At 43.0% G+C, this 24421-nt stretch overlaps 1 protein-coding gene across 2 annotated transcripts in view; it reads right to left on the bottom strand.

Annotated features, from left to right (window-relative positions):
• Positions 1-9306: 9306 nt before the first annotated feature.
• LOC111858519 (mitogen-activated protein kinase kinase kinase kinase 2-like) overlaps positions 9307-24421 on the bottom strand; it is a 51568-nt gene continuing 36453 nt past the window's right edge. For both annotated transcript variants that reach the window (XM_072717131.1, XM_072717130.1), the window contains exons 25-32: positions 22709-22767; positions 18650-18753; positions 18091-18274; positions 17035-17103; positions 16644-16730; positions 16180-16250; positions 15999-16054; positions 9307-11256 (exon numbers count right to left, since the gene is read on the bottom strand). In XM_072717131.1, the coding sequence (XP_072573232.1) occupies positions 11169-11256; positions 15999-16054; positions 16180-16250; positions 16644-16730; positions 17035-17103; positions 18091-18274; positions 18650-18753; positions 22709-22767 (718 nt within the window). In that variant the 3' untranslated portion in view covers positions 9307-11168. The remainder of the gene's footprint in view (positions 11257-15998; positions 16055-16179; positions 16251-16643; positions 16731-17034; positions 17104-18090; positions 18275-18649; positions 18754-22708; positions 22768-24421) is intronic.

Raw genomic sequence — 24421 nt, forward strand, 5'->3', positions numbered from 1 at the left:
GAAGCCAGTATAACACCTCTTGCAGCAGACTAAGGCACTGGTCCTCTGTCTGCCGCGGTATTTCTTGAGCGAGATCTGTCATTCTGTTGCGCTGCGTGTAGACAGGCGAGCGGGGAAGCAGGCGAGCAGAGCCGGTGATATGGGTAAGCGGGGTTTATTTGGCGCACAAGGGCAGACATCCACGAACAATTACCAACACTACAATGACAGATCTTGGGCATACTGACTGGGACGAGGACTAAATACACAAGACAGGCTGAATTCAACAAGCAACAGGTGAGTACAATCAGGAATTCACACGAGGTAACGAGCCGGGCGTGACATTTACAGGGTTTTTAATTCATGGCCTTTTACCTGACTCCATTTTATCTGTATTATTAGTGCCCATTTTAAAAGATAAAGCTGGCAAAATAAGTAGTAAAGATAACTATCGGCCTATAGCTCTAGCTAGTATTCTATCAAAGGTTCTGGAAAGAACTATCTTAAATAGAATGGAAAATTTTATCTTGACCACTGATAATCAGTTTGGTTTTTAATTAAAACATAGTACAGATATGTGTATTTTTGCTCAGAAAGAGATTTTGGATTTGTATAAGAGGCACAATTCTATTGTTTTTATGGGTTTTATTGATGCTTCAAAAGCCTTTGATCATGTAAATCACGAGAAGTTATTTTGTAAGTTACAATACAGTGGTGTTCCCAAGTCCTTAATTAGGATTCTGTCCATTTCGTATACTCAACAGTCTATGTATGATAAATGGGATAATTGTGTGTCCGTCCCTTTTAAGGTCTGTAATGAAGTTAGACAGAAGGCTTCCTTGTCTATTTTCTTTTCAATGTTTACATGGACGATTTGTCAAAACGCCTAAGTGATTGTGGAACAGGATGTGTAGTCAGTGGGACTATAATCAACCACTTGATGTATGCAGATGATTTAGTGATCTTTTGCCCATACAGTGCTGGCCTTCAACAGTTATTGAGGGTCTGTTCTTAGTATTGTAACAATTCGTGGGTTTTGCTGGGAGCTGCTCGATACTAGCTGCTTACTGCACTTCCCTAGGCTACTCAGCTAGCGGGGTGCTAGCAGCTAACGCCAAAACTTCTGTAATGGCTGGCGAGAGGGAGAGCACTCGCGTCCCATACACCGCACGACCCCGAGTGTCTCTGTGAGCTGGAGCAGTTGCATCCACAAACAGCAAGAGACAGTGTTGTCTCACACAACTGTTTTTATTCTTTTACTTGCAAGTAAACTTGCTTAAAACCAGGCATGTGCTGTCACCGAGCCTCCTTTTCCCCACACGCCACTCTCAGTCACGGTGACAGCCATATTTCCATAAACCCCACAAACACAAACCCATTCACATAACACAGCAAAACACAATAACCTGGCATAACACACTGTAATGACACACAACCACATTATCAACTGATAAAACAGCATTTAACACATCAGAACATTACCCACAACGCACCCGGCCGTCAACCAACTGCCGGGTCATTACACAACCCCCCCCCAAGAGGGTTAGTGTCCCCACAACCCTAACTTCCCACAACAAAGTCAGCCAAGTGTCCCGGCTGACATCGTGTACGCCTCGGCCTCCTTGGCGCCCCTTCCCCAGCGCCAGACTCAACCCCAAGGCTGGGAGCGGAAGAGGGAGTGCTCCCCTGGGGCGCTCCAGTCTGTTGCTCTAGGGCCAGTGGGTGGTATGGTGCTAGCCGGTCCTTATGGAGCACCACCTGCCTGCCTCGCCCAGGCATCCTGACCCGGAAGACCACTTCCGAAATCTGGTCAAGAACCTCCCCCGGTCCTTGCCAGCGTGGGGACAGTTTGGGTGATAACCCCTTCTTCCTTTGGGGGCAGAACACCCACACCCGGTCCCCAGACCTCAGGGTGGGTCCGTGGGCCCGGGTATCGTACGCCCGCTTTTGGCGGGCTCCAGCGTCCTCCAAAGCCTCCCTCGCCAGCTGATGGACCGTGCCCAGACGCTCCTTCAAGCGTCTATAGTAGTCCAGTTCAGGACCACCAGCGATCTCCGGCTCAGGGGGCGCCCCAAATACCAGGTCCACCGGTGTCCTCAGTTCCCTGCCGAACATCAGTGCCGCCGGTGTGCACTGACTGGACTCCTGTACCGCAGTTCGGTACGCCCACAGGACCAGGGGCAGGTGCCGGTCCCAGTCCCGCTGGCGCTGACTGGTCAGGAAGGCAAGCTGCATGGCCAGGGTACGGTTAAACCGTTCCACCAGCCCGTCACTTTGAGGGTGGAGGGGAGTGGTTCGGGTCTTCTTCACACCCAACCGTCGGCACACTTCCCCGAACACCCGGCTCTCGAAGTTCCGACCCTGATCGCTGTGGAGCTCGTCAGGCACTCCAAACCGGGAGAACATCTCATCCACCAACATCTGGGCAGATGTAACCGCACTTTGGTCTGGCACCGCATACGCCTCTGGCCACTTTGTGAAATAGTCCATTGCGACCAGGATGAAGCGGTTGCCAGGGAAGGGGCCCAGAATGTCCACTCCGACCCTCTCCATTGGTGCCCCGACTAGGTACTGCTGCAGTGGTGCTAGAGAGCGTTGGCTGGGTCCTTTCTGTGCTGTGCAGATGTCACAGCAGTGGACAAATGCCTCCGCGTCCTGCCGACACCCCGGCCAGTAGAACCGTTGCCTCAGGCGTCGCACCGTCTTTGCGCTCCCGAAATGGCCGGCCCCAACGGCTCCGTGCACCCAGCTGAGGACCTCTGGCCGCAGAGCGCGGGGAACCAGGAGCTGCAACCGGTCATTCCCCCTTCCAGGCGCTCGCCACCTCCTGTAAATCAACCCCTGGTGGAACTCCAGGTTGTTCCACTGGGAGTGCAGCAGCTTGAATTCTGGTTCCCGGGACGACACGGCCGGCCAGTCCGGGCGTACCCCGGACTCCAACCAGCCCTTCACCTCTCCCAGCACTGGATCCGACGCCTGCTGTTGCCTCAGGTGCTCGTTGGTGAAGGGCTCCCTCGTCTCCCCGACACCGCTGGGTTCAGCTGCTGCCGTCCTCAGTCCCTCATCCCGCTCCTCCAGGCGCTCGCAGTACCTGCACTCCTTCCCCAGGCACGGCCGTCTGGAGAGAGCGTCTGCGTTGACATGTTGTCTCCCCGGTCGGTGCTGGACCTCAAAGTCATACTCCTGGAGTATCTCCAACCACCTGGCCACCTGCCCCTCAAGCTGGCGGAAATTCAGCATCCAGGTGAGGCTAGCATGGTCAGTCCTTAGCACAAACCTGGTGCCCAGAAGATAGGACCTGAAATGTCGAACTGCCAGAATCACTGCCAGCAGCTCGCGCCGGGTGACGCAGTAGTTCCGTTCCGGCCGGCTGAGGCTGCAGCTATAGTAGGCCAGCACCCGTTCTCCGGCCTCCCCCCTCTGAGAGAGTACAGCCCCGACCCCCGTGCCACTAGCGTCCGTGTCCAACAGGAAGGGTTGGCCGGGGTCAGGGTACTCCAAGACAGGAGCGGCAACAAGGGCGGCCTTCAGGAGCTGAAAGGCCGCTGTACAGTCCTCAGACCATTCAAATCGTTGGCCTTTATTGGTCAGGCGATGCAAGGGCCCTGCGATGGAGGCGAAGTCCTTGACAAACCTCCGGTAATAAGAGGCCAGTCCCAGGAAGCTCCGCAACTCAGCAACGCTGGACGGCGGAGGCCAGTCTTTTACCACGGCCACCTTTCCTGGGTCGGTTGCCACCCCTCTCTCACTCACCACGTGCCCCAGGAACTGTGTCTGACGAGCCAGCAGGTTGCACTTAGCCGGGTTCAGCCGCAACCCAGCCTCACGGATCGCCATAAAAACCTCCCTTACATTGTGTACGGCCTGCTCGAAACCCTTAGCATGCACGAGCAGGTCATCCAGGTAAACCACACAACGGGTTCGGGGAATGTCTTTAAGGACACGCTCCATGAGTCTCTCAAACGTGGCCGGGGCGTTACACAGTCCAAATGGCATCACTGTGAACTGCCACAGTCCCTGTCCGATGGTAAATGCTGTCTTGGGCCGGGCCTCCACCGCCAGTTCCACCTGCCAGTACCCACTGCGCAAGTCCAGTGAGCTGAACCAGCAGGAGCCAGCCACATAGTCCAGTGCATCGTCGATGCGTGGCAGCGGGTACGAGTCTTTGCGGGTGACCGCATTCAACCGCCGGTAGTCCACGCAGGGTCGCCACCCCCCTGTCTTCTTCCGCACCATGACCATTGGTGCAGCCCAGGGGCTGTCTGAGGGCTCGATGACACCATTGGCTGCCATTCCTTGGATCAGTTCCTCAGCGACTTGGCGTTTCGCGAGAGGCAGACGGTGAGGGCGTAGGCGGATGGGAGCTGCAGAGCCAGTGTCAATGTGGTGTCGTGTCAGTGTCGTTCTCGTGCAGTCCTCCTCTCGGGCTGCAAATATGTCCATGAACTCATCTAACAAACATCGCAGCTGTTCTCGCTGTGATTCGTCGAGGTGACCACTGCTCCGCTGCCCCAGCTCTTCCACTGCTGCGATAGTCTCAGGTGAGGGAGGGGTGACTGCGTCGCGTCGAGGTGGTGGTGGAGATGTTCTGGACCGATTGGGACTACTCCTCTGGGGCCCCCCCAAGCCTCTGCCTTTTTTGGGGGGCGGCTGGTAATTGACTCCTGTGAGCCCTGATTGCTTTGCAGGGGTTGGGAGGCCACCACCTCTCCATAACGCCCCCGGCACAATTGGAGCCTCGCAGTCCCATGGTCAAGGCAGAGGGCAGCCCCCGGAACATCAACACATGCCCCCCAACGAGTCAACAAGTCCAACCCCAGGATGCACTCATCCCTAATGTCGGCAAGCCAGAACTCGTGGCTCACCTCACTTGGCCCTGTCGCTACCAACAGCTGTTTCTTTCCTGGCATGGGTGTCTTTTCCCCCGTGACAGTGTACAGGGCCGTGTCAGTAGGAGTCCAGTCCCCTGGCAGGGGACCAACAGTTTCTGGCCATAGTCCCTTTTTTAGTAGACAGATGGTGGATCCCGTGTCCACCAGGGCGCGACATGGCCGCCCATCTATCATACAGTCCAGGTACAGTCCCTGGGCAGGCCCGCAGCGCCCCACTGTCGGATAGTCCTTGTTGAGAGGAGTGGATGATTGGGGCGAGGGTCTCCTCACTGCCTCACCCGATGGCCGTTTCCCGCCAATGGTGTTCTCGGAGGGCGAGGACTAGGGGCGGGGCAGTCCCTAGCGACGTGCCCCGGTTCCCCACAACGGAAACAACAGTCCGACCTCAGCCTTCGTCGGTACGTCGTTGCTGGCTGAGCCTGGCTGGCCTCCTCCTCTCTTACTGGGGCTGCATCCACCTCTCGTTCAACCGCTCTTGATGCCTGGCGTTGGGGTAGAAGCCGACGCGTCGCTGGGTCTTCTTGCAGCACCTCCTCTGCGCGCTCAGCCTCCCTCAGTGCCTCGTCCAGGTCTCGGGGGGACAGCAACCGAACATGCTGTCGAAGTCTTTCTGGCATGAGACCCCGCAGGAAGGCGTGGAGGCTCAGCTCCTCCCTCGCAGCATTCGGGAAAGTGGGGTAGCCCCTCCGGACGTAGAGGCGGAGGTCAGAAGCAAAGGAACCCAAGCTCTCCCCCTCACGGCGGCGTCGATTTGCCAACTCTTCTCTGCTCTGCTCAGCTGAGGATCTCTGGCTGAAGCGACGGTTGAGAGCGGCAGTCAGGGCTTGGAGGTCACGCTGCTCGTCAGGAGACAGGTCAACGAGGGCTTGAAGTGCCGGACCTTCCATGGCGAGCGCCAGGTGAGTCGCTGTCTCTTCCTGGCTCCACCGGTTATGGAGGGCGGCCAGCTTGACTTGGGCCAGGTAGGGCTCTAGCGGTGTCATCCCGCTGTACCGCTGTAACTTTGCGGCCGATCAAGCGGGGGAGCTCGACTGGCGAGCAGTCCGGCGTAACCCTCTGTCTCTCCGCCCAGGTTCGCCCGTTAGGCGCTCCAGCAACATGCTGCTCTCCCAGACAGCGCGCTTGAAGTCGTTGATAGCTAGCTCCATGACAGTGTCTACTGAGCACCACGGCATCCCACTTCTGACACCAATGTAACAATTCGTGGGTTTTGCTGGGAGCTGCTCGATACTCGCTGCTTACTGCACTTCCCTAGGCTACTCAGCTAGCGGGGTGCTAGCAGCTAACGCCAAAACTTTTGTAATGGCTGGCGAGAGGGAGAGCACTCGCGTCCCATACACCGCACGACCCCGAGTGTCTCTGTGAGCTGGAGCAGTTGCATCCACAAACAGCAAGAGACAGTGTTGTCTCACACAACTGTTTTTATTCTTTTTCTTGCAAGTAAACTTGCTTAAAACCAGGCATGTGCTGTCACCGAGCCTCCTTTTCCCCACACGCCACTCTCAGTCACGGTGACAGCCATATTTCCATAAACCCCACAAACACAAACCCATTCACATAACACAGCAAAACACAATAACCTGGCATAACACACTGTAATGACACACAACCACATTATCAACTGATAAAACAGCATTTAACACATCAGAACATTACCCACAACGCACCCGGCCGTCAACCAACTGCCGGGTCATTACAGTATGGTTCATAGTTTGATATCACTTACAATACCAAGAAGAGCAATCTTCTAATTGTAAGAAGTAAGGAGGACAGGAAACTGGTATTTCCTGACTTCTCTCTATCAGGTGCTGTTCTTAAAGAATGTACCGTGATTAAGTACTTGGGACACTACATATCTGATGATCTGACTGATGATATGGACATCTACAGTGCCGCTTATTGTACGCACAAGCTAACATGCTGATATGCAAGTTTGGAATGTGTTCTGTTTCTGTGAAAACTGCACTCTTTAAAGCATATTGTACCCCTATGTACACTGCCCATCTATGGAAGCGCTACAATGAAGCAGTATGCGGAAACTCACTGTACCATACAATGATGGAATGAGGTTGATGCTAAAAAAGGCCAAGATGGTGCAGTGCAAGTTTATTGTTTGTTAGTGTTGGTGTGCCCACAAGTTATGCTGTATTACGAAATTACGTATTACGAACCATGTATGTGTAGGCTAATGGACTCCAAGAACAGCATAATCATGTTTTTGACAAACCCCACACTGAGTTCCGTCAGGTTTTATTCTGCTTTGTGGAACTATTGGTGTTTTAGCCTTTATGTAAACCTGTAACTATTATTTATTATCCTTTATGGACCTACTTTTATGTCTTTAATAAAGTTAACTGACTGACAATTAACAGACTACTAAAAACTACTTAAGGAAGTATCGATTGTGGATTGGTCACATACGGTCCATACCCAATCCGTCAAATAGGTCTGAACCTCTAGTATCAAACCCTGCTGCTCACCATTTTTATAGACAGTTAACATTATTCACTTCATGTGGGTCTGGTCAGGATGTTTTGGTTCATTGGTGTAAGTACAGTATATGTTCTTATCCTTTTAAGCTTAGTTACAAATTAGAATTACTAATGGATACAAACTCTATCCCATTTCACTAATGATGTTTTTCTTTTTCACAGTGTTTAAGATTAGCATTTTATCTATTTTATCTGCATCAACTAGTATCATTCACTTCATTCTCATAACACCATAAATGGACAAACAAAAATAAAACAGTATATTTCATAAGTAGCTTTTTAAAAAAAATGTATTTGCATATAATAGTGCTTTCTTTAAACTTGAAATAGAGATTTTATTTTATCAACATTCATCATAACCACCAATATATTGCCAAAATATGACATATTTATAACAATGACATATATATATATATATATATATATATATATATATATATATATATATATATAATTGATGACATTTTAATATTTTCTCACATCATAAATCATTACAGTGTAATCCCGTTATAGTGGACTCGCTTATAACAGAATAACGTCTATAACGGATGAGGTCCGCTGGTCCCGGCCGTGCACCTTTACAAACATGCAGAAAAAGCATCGAATATAGCGGACTCGCATATAACGGAATTTCGCTTATAACGGTCCCCAGGGCCGCTTTTAGCAGTAGTTTTGTTTGGCTATAATGGACATGCAGACTCCACATACAAGGCGTGTTTGCGTGCCGGTGATATCCAGCACAGATACATACTGTAGTTGGGATTATTAATAGTCATGCTCTATAAATAGGCATGGTGTAACAGCAGGCAACACTGATTGGTCTGTGTAGCTGTCCATCACCAGGCACGCTGTGCGTCAGCAGACAACACTCGCAGCTGGAGGGATGCAGTAAGCATCCCTCCATATATACTTCCAACAGTCAGGTAAAGTTGGATTACTACATGTACAATATAATAATCTATATCACAAGTGTGTCTGCTGGGGTGTGGCATGAGTAAATAGTGTCCTGTAGTTGTGTTCTGGGCATACAGCAACTCTGGATATAATGGACTGTTTTGCCAGATCCCTTAAAGTTCATTATAACGGGATTGTACTGTATATAACTATTTGTCCCCAATTAACAATGAAACCCCAGTAATAGTAAAAAAAAAAAAAATTAAGAAAAAACATTTATTATTTACCAGTTACTACAGCCAACTTTACCATTTCCATAAAGCAGAATCTACATTGAAATTAATTTAGGGAGGCATTATAGAGAAGTAAATTGTATTCGTATAATCCTGAGAAGTTTATAGGCCTACAGTACTGTGCAAAAGTCTCACACAGTCATAGAAAATGAGGTGTAAATGATCTTCACATTGGTATAAGATCATGATGTTATGTTTATTAAAGTATGTTCGTTTCGCTTTCAAAGCCTGTCCTAAATTCACTCCAGTATTTGTAGCAACCATCCAATACACCCATGTATTTATGATACGATGACTAGCACACCATGTTACTGTTAATTTGCATATGTTCTAATGTTAAATTGTCTTTAATTTCTGACCAAATATACACTCACAACCCAAATAAATAGCTTTAAACATTTCTTTGATTATCTAAGACTGTGGTTGTCAACCAGGGGGGCTGCAGCCCACTAGAGGACCGTCAAGGGCCGCAGTATTTATATGAAAATGTAGAAAAAAATATGACATTGCTAAAGCTAGGGGTGGACATATATCGAGTTTTTATGTTATATTGTTTTTTTATAAAATGAGATATAGGATGACACAATACCATTTATATCAATATTAGTGGTGCCAATCAATTAGAAAAAATAATCCAGTCAATCACTATAATAGGCTGTGATTAATCATGATTAATCACAAGTTTAAGATGGTAGTATATGTTTGTATATTTTGGAATGTGTGGTCTTGGAACAAAAAATGCATGACAGACTGGAGGAATCATACTTTTTTTAATATAACATCTTGGTTTTGATAGTTGAAACCATTTAGGTGCAGGGTTTCAAATGTGTAAGTTGCTAACATAACTGGTAACTATGCTTTTGTGAAACGAACCCCCCTTTCTGCTTTTATTTTTTAATTTTGCATCACAACTTTGCTCCTTCCGTTTTTGAGTGAAGAGAGAACATGTAAGTTGCATCTTTTATGCGAATTATACAAGTGTTTTTCGTGCAAAAGTTAATATTTTACGTAAAATATCTTATTTTCAGCAAAAACAAGCAATATTATTTTAAGCTATTTTACGGCTTGCATTTTGAGAAGCATAATAAATTAAATGATTGCTTTGTAGTCTTGCAAAAAAGTCTCATAAAAGTAGTGAAAAATGCTAAAAGAACAACCTAGTTACCAACAGTTTCCATATTTCTTTCTTTTTAAAGACAAGTTTTTACAGTAGCAATCAAAATTAGAAAACAAATGATATTTTGTAATTTACAAAGTTACTGCTTATCTGAATTCGCGGATGTGCTCTTGTTTACATGAGTCAAATTGAGCAGTTTCATTTGTTTTCCTGCCCTTATGACAACTGTCGGATTACCGTATTGTTATCATGGGAATTTGCATGGGAATCCCAGCAACTAAAACATCTCCTGGGTAAGCTGATGGAGGGGAAAGGTGAGGTATCATTATTATGTACCATAATTTGCAGTATTTGTTTTGCTGAAGGCTACTAGCATATATTGAGGATCTTTTCATTTATTAGGGACATAGTTTCTGATTTTAGAGCCATTTGCAAAACAGGTTTTATATTTAGATGGATTTTTTTTTGTTCATAAACATTCACTCTGTCATGAAATGAGAAAAAAAGTGTTGGTGGACATAGTGGAGTGAAACTTTTTTGTCATGTTTAAAAAAAATTACATTGTCAGTGTAACCAAATCAAAATATGTTTATATTAATAAAGATTCACAATAATCATTGCTGAATGCAAACAAAGAAACAATATCATAACCTGTGTAGGGGGGCCACACGTTTTCCTGGACATGGGGGGTCCTTGGACAAAAAAAGGCTGAGAACTACTGGTCTAAGACTTTTCACAGTCAAAATAACAAGGCCAGTATTGTTAATATACGTCAATATATTGTACATCATTCATGATTTTTCATGAGTTTCATAAATAACTATTTTACAACACATTTTTTCAATATTTGCTACAGTATATTGCATTAATTTGTATCTCTTTTACATTACCATATATATAAACACATCAGTATTTCTTCCTGACAAAATGGATTTTGTAATCTAACTCATTACTTTTCAATAAAAAGAACAGTAACAGCATATATTCATTCTGTCAATGCAACACCTTCTGCAAGTAGAAGGCACAGTATGTCTTGGTAGAGATAACACAGCTCTTACAGGAAATGCAACAATCCGCTTCACATTCCAAAAAGCCCTAAGGCAGATTAGTTTAATGGGAAGAAACTCAGGGGGATTCAGGGGTATCTATAGTAACCTTTGTCAAAGTTAACTTTTTGCATTCAGCTTTGCTTTGTTTCTGTATGTGCTGGTGGTACAGTCCAGATCCATCAGTTTATATATAATGAATGTTTCTATCTGCTTTCTTTTCTGCTGGTGCCATTCCAGTTTGTGTTTTTTCCAGGTTGTGGTTATTGTACTTCATACTAAACTGTCCTGAATTCTGACCCAAATCAAAACAGAGTTTCACCTTGACCAGGAAGACAGGGCCCTGTCCTGTGAAGTAGACACCTTGGGCCCTCTTGCTTTGGTTCCTTGGCAGCTGGGTGCCTCTCTCCACTTTCTCCCTCCTCTCTGTCTTTTTCCAATTCTATTTTCTTCCCTCAGTAGCTGCTCTCGTGGCCGGTCAGCATGTAAAGATTGCTAGTGACAGAAGGAATTCCTGTTGGGGTACTCTGCAAGATGATGTCTCTAAAATAATGACAAAAAAGAGCAACAGGAAAAGAAGTATTTATCTGGCTAGAACCTCTGGATTATTCAAAATATTCATGAAACCTTATAATAAAGATCTCCCTTTTATATGACGATGTTACTAAAATTCTAGCCAGGATTTATTTGATATTCATTCAAATATTCATGCTACAAAATAGCACCTGAAGTAGTACCTGTATGGAGTTACTTTTGTGTACATGTACTGTCGTACTAATGGCAATTCACTGTAATTTATTCGTGTGAATTGTGCATGAAGGCAGTTGTAAAATCAAATCAAACTAATCTATTTTTTTTAAATCTGTGTATATGCAAAATATAGCTGAAGAAAATCCTACATTCAAACATTGCAAAATTTATGTGAATTTAAATTTTATTTAAATTTCATTGTTCTTGAACATTTTCTACAGTATCTAGTGGTTACCTATGGTAAAAAATCAGGCCTATTGATGTTTCATACAGTAGCTAGTAATGGTTGTTTTATATTATTTAAATAATATAGTGTTCTGTTTTGGTTCTTTGGTCTTCTGTAACAGCATGTCATCACTACACTAATGCAAGACACTACAGTTGTGGCAAAGTTTTGAGAATGACACAAGTATTGGTTTTCACTAAGTCTGTTGCCTCAGTTTTTATTATGGCAATTTGCATAATCTCCAGAATGTTATGAAGAGTGATTAAATGAATTGCAATTACAGTGGTACCTCAGAACTGGAACTTAATCCGTTCAGAACTCCGGATTGAATCCTAAAAAGTTCGAGTTCTGATCGAATTTTCCCCATAAAAAATAATGGAAAACCAATTAATTGGTTCCCAGCCCCAAAAAATTACACCTAAATATGTTTTTTTTTGCATTTAAACACAAAATTAACCGGATAAAACAAGAAGAGCATATACTGTACTAAACACATCTAAGCACATTTATCAAAACAGTAATTTGTAAAGTAAGAAATGTGTAAAGTTAAAAAAAAACAATGTGATCTGCCCGATCGTCCGCTCCTTCCGTGTGCCACGCCCCCTGGTTAACCCTGTGTGGAATCCTCGTGTGATGAGCTGTTTCGGGTTGTTGTCATTAGTCCTCTGTATTTAGTCCGCGTTTCAGTTTGTTTCCCCAGTCTGGTAATTGTATTGTCCGTCTGCGTTTTGCCTGCCTTACATGTAATTAAACCCAGTATTCCCTGATACCCTGACGTTTGCGCCATTGTCTCCAATCCGCCCCCGCTCGGCATGACCATATCATTATAATTAAATATATTAGTTTTTTATTATTAACATTAATAAAATGAATAAAAAATCTTTATTTTTACATGTATTTTACTGTCTATCATTGTCTAAATGTATTTTTACAGTCTAAATACACTCACCTAAACGATTATTAGGAACACCATACTAATACGGTGTTTGACCCCCTTTCGCCTTCAGAACTGCCTTAATTCTACGTGGCATTGATTCAACAAGGTGCTGAAAGCATTCTTTAGAAATGTTGGCCCATATTGATAGGATAGCATCTTGCAGTTGATGGAGATTTCTGGGATGCACATCCAGGGCACGAAGCTCCCGTTCCACCACATCCCAAAGATGCTCTATTGGGTTGAGATCTGGTGACTGTGGGGGCCATTGTAGTACAGTGAACTCATTGTCATGTTCAAGAAACCAATTTGAAATGATTCGAGCTTTGTGACATGGTGCATTATCCTGCTGGAAGTAGCCATCAGAGGATGGGTACATGGTGGTCATAAAGGGATGGACATGGTCAGAAACAATGCTCAGGTAGGCCGTGGCATTTAAACGATGCCCAATTGGCACTAAGGGGCCTAAAGTGTGCCAAGAAAACATCCCCCACACCATTACACCACCACCACCAGCCTGCACAGTGGTAACAAGGCATGATGGATCCATGTTCTCATTCTGTTTACGCCAAATTCTGACTACCATTTGAATGTCTCAACAGAAATCGAGACTCATCAGACCAGGCAACATTTTTCCAATCTTCAACTGTCCAATTTTGGTGAGCTTGTGCAAATTGTAGCCTCTTTTTCCTATTTGTAGTGGAGATGAGTGGTACCCGGTGGGGTCTTCTGCTGTTGTAGCCCATCCGCCTCAAGCTTCACAAATGCTTTGCTGCATACCTCGGTTGTAACGAGTGGTTATTTCACTCATTTCCCCGTGCGTACAAGTTATCTTAGGTCGGCGTTCACGGTTTGACTTCTGAGATTCAGATCGAGTCCTGGGTAATTTTTTTTTCGAACTGGTTAGTTCGACTTTTAAGAAATTCGAGTTCAGTTTGAGAACTGAGGTACCACTGTAATTGCAAAGTCCCTCTATAACATGAATATGTACTCAATCCCAAAAAACCATTTCCACTGCATTTCATCCCTGCCACAAAAGAACCTGCTGACATAATTTCAGTGATTCTCTTGTTAACACAGGTGAGAGTGTTGACAAGGACAAGGCTGGAGATCACTTTGTCATGCTGACTGAGTTACAATAGCAGACTGGATGCTTTAAAAGGAGGGTGATGCTTGAAGACATCAAGAACTTCAAGGAAAGAGGTACAATTGTTGTGAAGAAGGTTTCAGCGTGCCTAAGAAAGTCCAGCGAGCACCAGGACTGTCTTCTAAAGTAGATTCTGCTGTGGGATCGGGCACCACCAGTGCAGAGCTTGCTCAGGAATGGCAGCAGGCAGATGTAAGTGTATCTGCATGCACAGTGAGGCAAAGACTTTTGGAGGATGGCCTGGTGTCAAAAAGAGCAGCAAAGAAGCCACTTCTCTCCAAGGAAAACATCAGGGACAGGCTGATATTCTGCAAAAGGTACAGGGATTTGACGTTGACGACTAGGGTAAAGTCATTTTCCCTGATGACTCCCCTTTCCAATTGTTTGGGACATCCAGAAAAATGATTGTCCAGAGAAGAAAAGGTGAACACTACCTCCTGTGTCATGCCAACAGTAAAGCATCCTGATACCACTCATGTGTGGGGCTACTTCTCAACCAAGGGAGTGGGCTCACTCACAAGTTTGCCCAAGAACACAGCCATGAATAAAGAATGGTACCAAAACAGCCTCCGAGAGCAACTTCCCCCAACCATCCAAGAAGAGTTTGTTGACAAACAATGCCTTTTCCACCATGATGGAGCACCGTACCATAAGGAAAAAGTGATACCTCAATGGCTTGGGGAAGAAAACATCAGCATTTTGGGTCCATGGCCAGGAAACTGCCCAGACCATACCATAGAAACATCTGATAAAAAGATCTACAAGCACTGAAATAGCAAACTTTGTGAAAACCAATACTTTTTTCATTCTAAAAACTTTGGCGACGACTGTAGACTTGGTTACAGTGGAATCTAGAAAAAAAACACAGTGATTCTGAAATTTACTTTGACTTTTATTTCATTGCCGACAGTATGAACCCAAGGTATTTCACATTTTGCCTGGTCAGCTTCATTTCATTTGTTAATATACATCCATTCCTGCATTTCAGACCTGAAACACATTCCAAAAAAAGTCTGCTGTACAGCATTCACTACTTTGTAATGTTGCCATTCGTTCTCACAACACTTAAAAGACGTTTTGGATATTAAGACTACTAAGCGTTTTAGGTGTTATTTTGTCCTATTCTTCCTGCAAACACATCTTAAGGTGTGCAACAGTACCAGGTCATCGTTGTCGCATTTTCCATTTCAAAATTCTCTGCACGTTCTCTATTGCGGACAGGTCAGGACTGCAGGCAGGCCAGTCCAGTACCCATACCTTATTCTTCTGCAGTCATGCCTTTGTAATACATGCAGAATGTGGTTTTGCATTGTTTTGATGAAAAATCCATGTATGTCCCTTGAAAAGATGTCATCTTGATGGCAACATATGTTGCTCTAATTTCAATGTACTTTTCTGCATTAATGGTGCCATCACAAAAGTAATCCCTTGTTCATGTGGTTATATCAGCTATTAATGAATTTACAGTTCTTGATGCTGTCTGAGGGATTGGAGATCACGGGTGTTCAGCTTAGGCTTGCGCCCTTGCCCTTTACGCATTGAAATTCATCCAGATTCCTTGAATACTTTAAATATCATACACTGTTGAGGGAGAAACATGCAATTCCCTTCCAATCTTTCTTTGAGAAACATTGTTTTTGAACATTTCAATCATTTAAAACTATTAATAAAATCCTCCTCTCCTCCAGAAATCCTCTCTCCATCTTTGATCCTCAAAGACAGCCTTTTGTGGATACTGCTTTTGTACCAATCATGGTTACAATCACCTTGATATCACCAGTTTGAAATCACATCACTATTTTTTTTTTACCTTATTACTAGCCCTAAATAGCCCCCATTCCAACTTTTTTTTTGAATGTGTTGCATGCCTGAAATGCAGGAATGGATATATTTTTACAAATTAAATAAAGTTTACCAGAACACGAAATATCTTGGGTTCATACTGTCTACAATGAAACAAGTCAAAGCAAATTTCAGAATCACTGCGGTTTTTTTTTTTTTCGCATTTTCCATACTGTCCCAACTTTTTCAGATTTGTGGTTGTATAAATGTGCTTGAATCACAGTTTTGCAATATAAATATTACTGTTAAATGCTGTTACTGATGTTCTCTGAAACAGTTTTTAATTTATTGTTGTTTACAATGAAATCCTTGGACATCATGCGATCAACATTTGGACTCATTTTCTAAGTAACAAGCTTTTTTGTTTTTTTTTACAAAATGTGTACCTGTTAGTCCCCAGTACCAGAAACACGCGGCTTTCGTCTGTGATTTCCTGTGTTACCTATGTGGAAACACCAAAAAAATCTTTATACATGGAACCCTAAAATAAGTTTTGAGAGAAAGCACCCAATAGACATAGACTTGCATGATAGGTTAAGCACTGATGTCATCAACATCAAATATTACCTCACTAGTTTGCAAACAACGTCCTTGTAGACCATGTTTCCAAAAGGCCAGCACGCTGTCCTGTAAACAAGCTTTGCACAAATATGTTACAGTGAGTAGTGCTATGACATCACTGGAAAGTGATAACACAGTGTCACACTGCCATCCATCCATCTATCCATCATACAAATTAGTTATCTTCAGCAGGGTCACAGAACTGCTTGGAACCTATCCCAGGCAACATACAGTGCAACACAAATACTGTACTAGTCATATTCAATTATACAATAAGTAACTATTCTACGTAAATGATGTTATGTTCAATTTAAGGAGGACAACATTTTATTACAATGCTGAAGTTTGAAGAAAGATCAAGCTGTAAAACCCCTGAGAATTTGCTTAGCATAAAACTAAATGGCTAAGCCAATAATAGAAAAGCTAAGGCCAAGATGTCTGCAGACACAGGCAGGGCAGTGACCTCTTACCCAAAGTGTCAATGACAAATCCAAAAGTCAGCTCTGAGACCAGTTCTCGACACGGGAAACCCTGCAGGTTCACCACCTGCACCGTCTCTGTGGAGCCAAGCAACAGAACCAGGAATGTACAGGACAGTATGTGCCACTGGGCTGCAACTAGTTGTGGTTAGTCGAGTAATTAGACAATTTAGTATGCTCAATAAGCCAATTCCATGGGCTGTCTTCAGCAGAATTTCCAGAGAATTTGAAAAGCTGATATAGTAAAATGAGGTAAAAATGACAGATTGTTAAATAGTAGTACTGTGATGGCAACATAACATTTAAATACCAAAACCCTCATTGTATGAGCGCACCAGCGACAGCAAAAGCAGAAATTCCTCACCATACAGAGTGCACTCACCTTGCAGCGCAATGAGCACTGTGTCTCTGTCCAGCTGCGTCAGCTGTACCACCCCGAGAGGCTCACCATCTATCAGCAGAGAGACACCAGCCATTGGTCACAGAGGACTGACACACCCTCACACTTATTAAATCACATGCTTCACTATAATTTTACACAAAGTGGGGTTGATTGTCCCATGTGCTTAAGTTAAAAGGTGTGTAGCTGCACACATTTTTCACTTAAGCATAGTCTCCCATCTGCTTAAGTCTGGAGGCTTTGGGAGCTTAGGCTAGGTATGTGCTTTGGACAGACAAACACCAAAATATAGGTATGTTGCATGTAACTGACCTTTATGCGCATTCTGCTGCTGACTTAAGTAGTTTCAATTGCATTTTTTACTACATGCCATGGGAAAATGTGTGAAAGGGTAATGTTCATTAACAGAGCTGAAATGCATTAACTCTGCTGGGTGTAATTCTACTGCTGTACATCTACGTGCCTTAAGAGCAGTGCTATAAATTGCCTTATTTAGTGGTGTCTTCAGCTTGGTACTCCCTATCCATTGCAACTGTGGCCCTAAGATATAGTGGGCTACTTTTCTTCCCTTCTTTGCCTAACCTTAATCCCTTTCTTTGACTGGTGGGTCATGGTGCATCATCTTGCTATAATCAAGCCTAGATGCCATATCAACAACCTAGGCCTAAGTTCATAAGTTCATAGAAAGAGCTGTCTGTAGCATCTTAGACAACAGGATCTCTGAATTATACAGTAATCTATCTCAGGCCTTATAAGTGGCCTGAGAACTTATTTATCTGTGTTCACTGGGAGAATTGACACCACACTGTATTGCAAAAGTACTCAAGATGGGGCAAATGTTTTCAAATGTTATTACTGCAAAGTGCATGAACAGATTTTTCTTCAGTTTCCTCCTTTGCTTCCAATATATACAAACATTCAGTTTATTTCATTGTATTGATTTTCAAATATTAAACACTTGTGTTTGTGTGCCTGTGCGGGTATATATATACAGTATATATATATATATATATATCAAACAACACCATGTACGGTTACCTGGCTCTGTATACGTCGTGCTGTTCAGATTTATGATGTCAAAACTCAGCTGCTGGTTGGCTGATGAGACCTGGAGCTCAGGCCTGACACACCTCACCCCCACACACAACTGTGGCAGCTCATCTGACTCCAGGACCAGCAGCTCAAAGATGGGCAGGGACTCAGGAAGGGCCACAGCTATGTGCTGAGACAGGGGGAGAGGGAGGTTAAAGGTCAGGATAAGGACTGCACACCTAAAACCAGGGTTTCTCAACCCAGTCCTCGGGGACCACCAGACGGTCCATGTTTTTGCTCTCTCCCAATGCCCTGCCAATTGGGAGAGAGCAAAAACGTGGACCGTCTGGTGGTCCCCGAGGACTGGGTTGAGAAACCTTGCCTAAAACGATGCCATTAACACTGACAGTAAATTGAAAACAACTAATTAACAATTAGTAAGTAAAAATTAGTCAAGTACAGCATGTCTGAATTAAATAAAACAAAGCATACAGAATTTAGACCCTTATACTTGATCTTTTTTTCTTTTGAAACTGTCCTTGGGAAGACTGGAGAATCGGCAAACCTTAAACTGCAGAAACTTCTGTAGCGGGTCATACCACAAGAGCAGCACCACACCGGACGGCACAGCCCCGCAGAGGAACGTGCTGTCAGTGTATGGGTTTCTTACTGAGCAGACAAAGCAAGAGAGAGAAATCAAAACATAAATACATGTTCAAAGAACCGTGTGTCCTCAATGACAGTATTTCCTAACACAATCCTCGGTGACTCCCAGACAGGCCACGTTTTACTGGGAGCTGGGAGGGAGCAAAAACATGGATAGGCGGGGAGTTTTTTCACTTAAGCGTAGTCTCCCATTGACATAAATCAATAACGGGTGACATAGGGGGTTTAAGTGCTTAGGCTAGATATACACTTTGGGTGGAGAAACACCGAAATATGTGCATGTTGCACATAAAAGGTCCTTGAAGGCATTCTCGCCATTGACTTAAGCACTTTTAATTGTATTTTTCTCTACGCACCCTGATGAAATTTACATAGGTCTTATTATACTAATAGATTCTCTGTTGTGGGTTACTTGCAATAAAGTTGAGAGATTTAAAAACATTTTATCTAGTTTTGTGCTCTTTGATCTTAAAATTGCAACAGTACTGTCAGTTTGGGGAAAATGGTTGAGAGATCATTAAATCAGAGCTACAAATTACAATTTTAATATTCTTAATAAGTTAATGTAATATCAATTGCTATGTATAAAATACAAATACTGTATTCATTCTAAACATTTTGGTTTTATCAAAGAATTCTCATGTTCATGAGAATAACCAAATACAGTAAAACCTTGGATTGTGAGCATAACTTGTTCTGGAAACGTGCTTGTAATCCAAAGCACATGCCAAAGATAAGGAAATGGTGGTGCCTAACTCTGATGAGCAGTGGTCTGGAAAAGTATGTAGGTAAAGCAAAGTATTTTACATTGAGATGCATTCAGATGCAGAGTCAAGTGCACTTTCTTTGCAGTGAAGGAAAGTTTCTGTCAGATATAGAATACCAGGTGAAGCCCAGCAGGGAGGCTGAATATTATATTTTTGTTATTTTTAGGGTGATATTCCATTAATTTGTCAGTGCTAATGCATTCAGCTAATGGAGAGGTTTTGCATACACGGGTATTAATGACACTATTGATGATACACTACCAAGACTTAATGTTTCAATATCTTAATGTAAGTGATGTAAGTTTGTACTACTCAGACATGAACAGAGGTTTGCCTTTTGGACTGAGGAAACTTTACATCTGCTGAAAGCAAACTTGGAGCCTCTCTCGAAGGTGAGCACTCTTGCTGTTCTCAGACCTGGTGGACAAGCTGTAACTGACTGCTCTACAAAGTGTAATAGTGGTGTGTGTGAGGTGTGTGTGTGTCCCTCATTTTTCTCAGGTGGTTTTCCTGTTGACTTCCAGCTGCACCTGATTAACTTATTCGACCCCTGATATTCACTTCCAATGTCATATAGGAGTCGCACATCATGAGGAACCTCTGCAGTGCTGTGTGCTGGATTCCATTCCATGGAAAGGTGACAGAACCTACTGTTCTCCAGGTGGAGGCTGAGGATCAACAGGAAGCACTCAGGGAGGTCCTGGAGGGTCAAAGTGGCAATAGAAATGACCCACTTATGTTTATTTTTCATAATGGGGAGGACGTGGAAACCTTCCTCTTTAATTGTGTTGATGGAATGGGTCTTAAACTTCATGCCATGTTTGTGTAATACGAATTGTTTTCCTCATTCTTCCTCATTCTTTTATTCTGTTCCTTATACTGCTTTGTTGTGCATTCGTTCGAATTTATTTAGACATCAATACACTACCTACAAATAAAATGTTGTTTGCCAAATTATCTATGTATAGTGATTTATTTAAGTAGGAAATACTTCTGTTATTCTAAGATAATGTATGCAGAGAAAAGCTCTGAGAGAAGCATAATTTTGCAGCCTTTAAGGCTCCAATATAATACTCTGAGGGGAAAAAAAATCTGGACATTATTGACAGTCACAATCAGGACTACAGCTGATAAGTACAAAATATTCTTGAATTTATAATTAAGAATTGCATTACTTGTAATTTGAAGTACAAACTACTTTTAAATATGTATAATTCAAATATGTGATAAGCATAAACTATTTTTAAATAAAATAATCTTTATAATTTAGAAATACAGCGGTACCTCAGTTCTCGAACTCATTAGAACTCGAATTTCTTAAAAGTCGAACCAACCAGTTCCAAAAAAAATCACCTAGAGCTCGATCTGAATCTCAGAAGTCAAACCGTGAACGCCGACCTATGATAACTTGTACGCCGGGGGGAAATGAGTCACACAGTATGTCTCTCAGCGGAAACAAAGGGTAACGCTTCAATCTTAGCCTCGCATTCGCTGTGATAGCATCGTGCATGTTTACACTAGCTGAATACATATATTTAGACAGTAAAAATACATTTAGACAACGATAGACAGTAACAGTAATTATTATTATATAATAAAATACATTTAAAAAGAAATATTTCTTATTCATTATTTTAATATTAATAATAAACCATTAATACATTTAATTATAATAATATTGTCATGCTGAGTGGGGACGGAACAGAGACAAAGGCGCAGATGTCAGGGTATTGGGGAATACGGGGTTTAATTACAGGTAAGGCAAGCAAAACGCAGACGGACAATACAATGACCGGACTGGGGAAACAAACTGAAAAGCGGACGAAATACGGAGGGCTAATGAAAACAACCAGAAACTGATCACACAGGATTCCACATGGGGTTAACAAGGAGGCGTGGCACACGGAAGGAGCGGACGATCAGGGCAGGACACATTGTTTTTTTTTTTTACTTTACACATTGTTTGGATACATTTATTTTCTTACTTTACAAATTACTGTTTTAATAAATGTGCTTAGATGTGTTTAGTACAGTAAATGCTCTTCTTGTTTTATCCGGTTCATTTTGTGTTTAAATGCTAAAAAAAAACATATTTAGGTGTAATTTTTTGGGGCCGGGAACCAATTAATTGGTTTTCCATTATTTCTTTTGGGAAAAATTCGATCAGAACTCGAACTTTTTAGGATTTGATCCGAGTTTTGAGGTACCACTGTACATGCATACAAACAAGTGATAACTACGAACCATTTTTAAATGAACTAATAAACTAAATTGTAAAATCGACAAGGAGCAGCTGCTGTAAAGCAGTAATATGTGCTTCAGAGTGGATCTGTGACGGATCAACAGTGGACTTCCTGTCAATGGATGTATCATAGAAGATATCTATGGCTGTGCCTCTCAGTGGATCTGTGATGTCATTTCCTGCCTGTCAGTGGATGTGCCTCTCAGTGGATCTGCAGCCAGACTCTATTGCTAAATTTTGACTATACAAGTGAGGCACGCCGACTCAGACCAAGCTTCGGAAATGGTTACCCACAATCCCGCAGTGAGAGAGAGAGAAGAACCATCGGCTCAGTTGTGATCACGTAACGCTAGGCAGACAAAGCGTATATGTAATACTCATATTGCAAGACCTCACTCGTTAATCAAGTTCAAATTTATTAAGGATTTTTGCTCATCTTGCAAAACACTCGCAAACCAAGTTACTCACAATCCATGGTTTGACTGTATAGGCATAATACTCTACCGCCATGCTTTCATTTTCAGAATAAAAGGGTTTCTTTGAGACAATGCAATGTTGTGAAAATGCGCTCTACAAATAAAATTGAATTGAATTCTGCTGATTCAATTAGATTGACAATATAAATTAAAGAGTCCACACTACACATTTTCCTTGTTGCCAAAATTGAAGGCATAACCCCTTTTCTTGCTTGATGAATGAATTATATTGTTTGCATGCCCACACCTTTTTCGGGTTACAGGCAGTGAGCATGACTGGGCCGTGAGGGGAGAATATGCGTAACTTTTTAAGTACTATTTTGACTTAAGCTGCTGATGAGAGAATATGCTCTTGTGTAGACAGTAAATACAACATCAAGAAACCTGAACATGGGAATGTCAGGCCACTTCAGTTGCTATAAAGAAACTTTAACATAAAATCCTATTGGGAATAACAACACATTATTACTCACCAACGTTGCACCTTCGACAACCTTTGGTGTCTGGTATCTTCACAGAAATAGTTAATTTCCTGTTGACACAGTCATACAGAAAATACTGTATTATTCTACATAAATGTAATACACTAATTAGCTAATGATACAGCCAATCATAATGTGAATTTTACTAATGCTAATGTAAGAAATGTTTGCCTGAAGCAAATTTCTTTAATTAAATTGAGTTTTTAGTTCACTCAAGTTTCATGTTTTATTGTCATGTGTGCTCCAAGAAAAACTGAAATTCTTATGTCACACTTGCAGGGAAGGGGGCAGGTGTATGAGGGGAAAACAGGATAAGCAACAGTGCAATACAGGATAAAATACAGCAATGCAATAGGAGACTAGACAGTGCAAGACAAAAGATGCAATATAGGAAGTGAAACAATACATATGGACTTGGCCCTCTTCTGGCAGATAGATGGATTGCAGATGGAGAAGATCTGTGCTGATAATTTTCGAGGCTGGTCAGTCCTTTGCAGCTAATTTAGGTCTTGAACAACACCTGTTCTCAGGTACATACCAGGAACAGGTGTGGCTCATCAGAGGCCAGGTAGAATAGAAAACTTAATGGATAGTAGCTCTAAAGGACCTGAGCTGGGAGACCCCTGGTCTAGGGTCATTAGATAAGAAGTCGAACACCCAGTTGCAGATGGTGCTGCTCACACCAAGGTTTTTCAGCTTTAACACCAGTTTGGGTGGCTGCTGAACTGTAGTCGAAGAACAGCATCCTGATGTACAGTATGTGTTCTTCTTTTGTAAATGTTCCAGAGGAGTAGGCAGGGCCAGGAGGTATCATCCATGGATCTGTTATGTCAGAATGTGAACTGAAGTGTGTCCAGGGTTGAGGGATGTTGAGGTTGATGTGCAACATGACCAGTTTTTTCCAGGCATGACTATACCAAAGTTAAGCGATGGGGCGGTAGGCATTTAAGTAAGGGTAAAAAAATCAGTGCATTATGCATTTTTAAAAGCGTGGCTGCAGAGGCAAAGAACCTCCGTGTAGTGTATTTAAACCCACTGGTTTACTCGAAAACATTTTCACATTTATTAACTGCAAATCCATTTTTAAGTAAAACTAATTTACCGTGGTATTTCCTTTTGGCTAAACTTTATCTTGGAGGAACCAATTTTGTTGCCAAGATTTCAAAATACCAAATTAGCATTATAATAAGACTTATTTAGTGTTTACTAATTATTAACACCAGACTTGCGTGCCATCTTGTTTAGGAAGGTTATACTGGGCTGTAATTTATGCCTGGACTACAGGAACATCACATCAGTAAATCAATTTCATTTTAAATCACTCCCCAAGGGTGCTGGTCCTCAGCCTGAAGCACTGTTGTTGGCTCAGTGACTTGAGGGAATTTATTTGTTTTTATAGTTAGAATTGAAGATCACAATCGCACTTTGATTTACTACTGTGATTCACCTGGCTGGCACTATGTGTGCAGTTATAGAAAAATAATCAAGACCCTTCAGATTTGAGAATTCAACAGTGCTGTCACGATCCGCTCTGTTCGATCCCGATGTGTGCCACGCCCACCTCGTTACCTCGTGTGATTACCGATTGTGATCACCTGTGTCCTGTTATTTCTGCCTAGTCTTTTGTATTTAGTCCTTGTCTCAGTCTGTCTACCCAGATCCGTCATTGTATTGTCTTGGTGTCCATGCTCGTTAACCCTACGT

This window comes from Paramormyrops kingsleyae, chromosome 10 (genome assembly GCF_048594095.1).
Source record: "Paramormyrops kingsleyae isolate MSU_618 chromosome 10, PKINGS_0.4, whole genome shotgun sequence".
Taxonomy (NCBI): domain Eukaryota; kingdom Metazoa; phylum Chordata; class Actinopteri; order Osteoglossiformes; family Mormyridae; genus Paramormyrops; species Paramormyrops kingsleyae.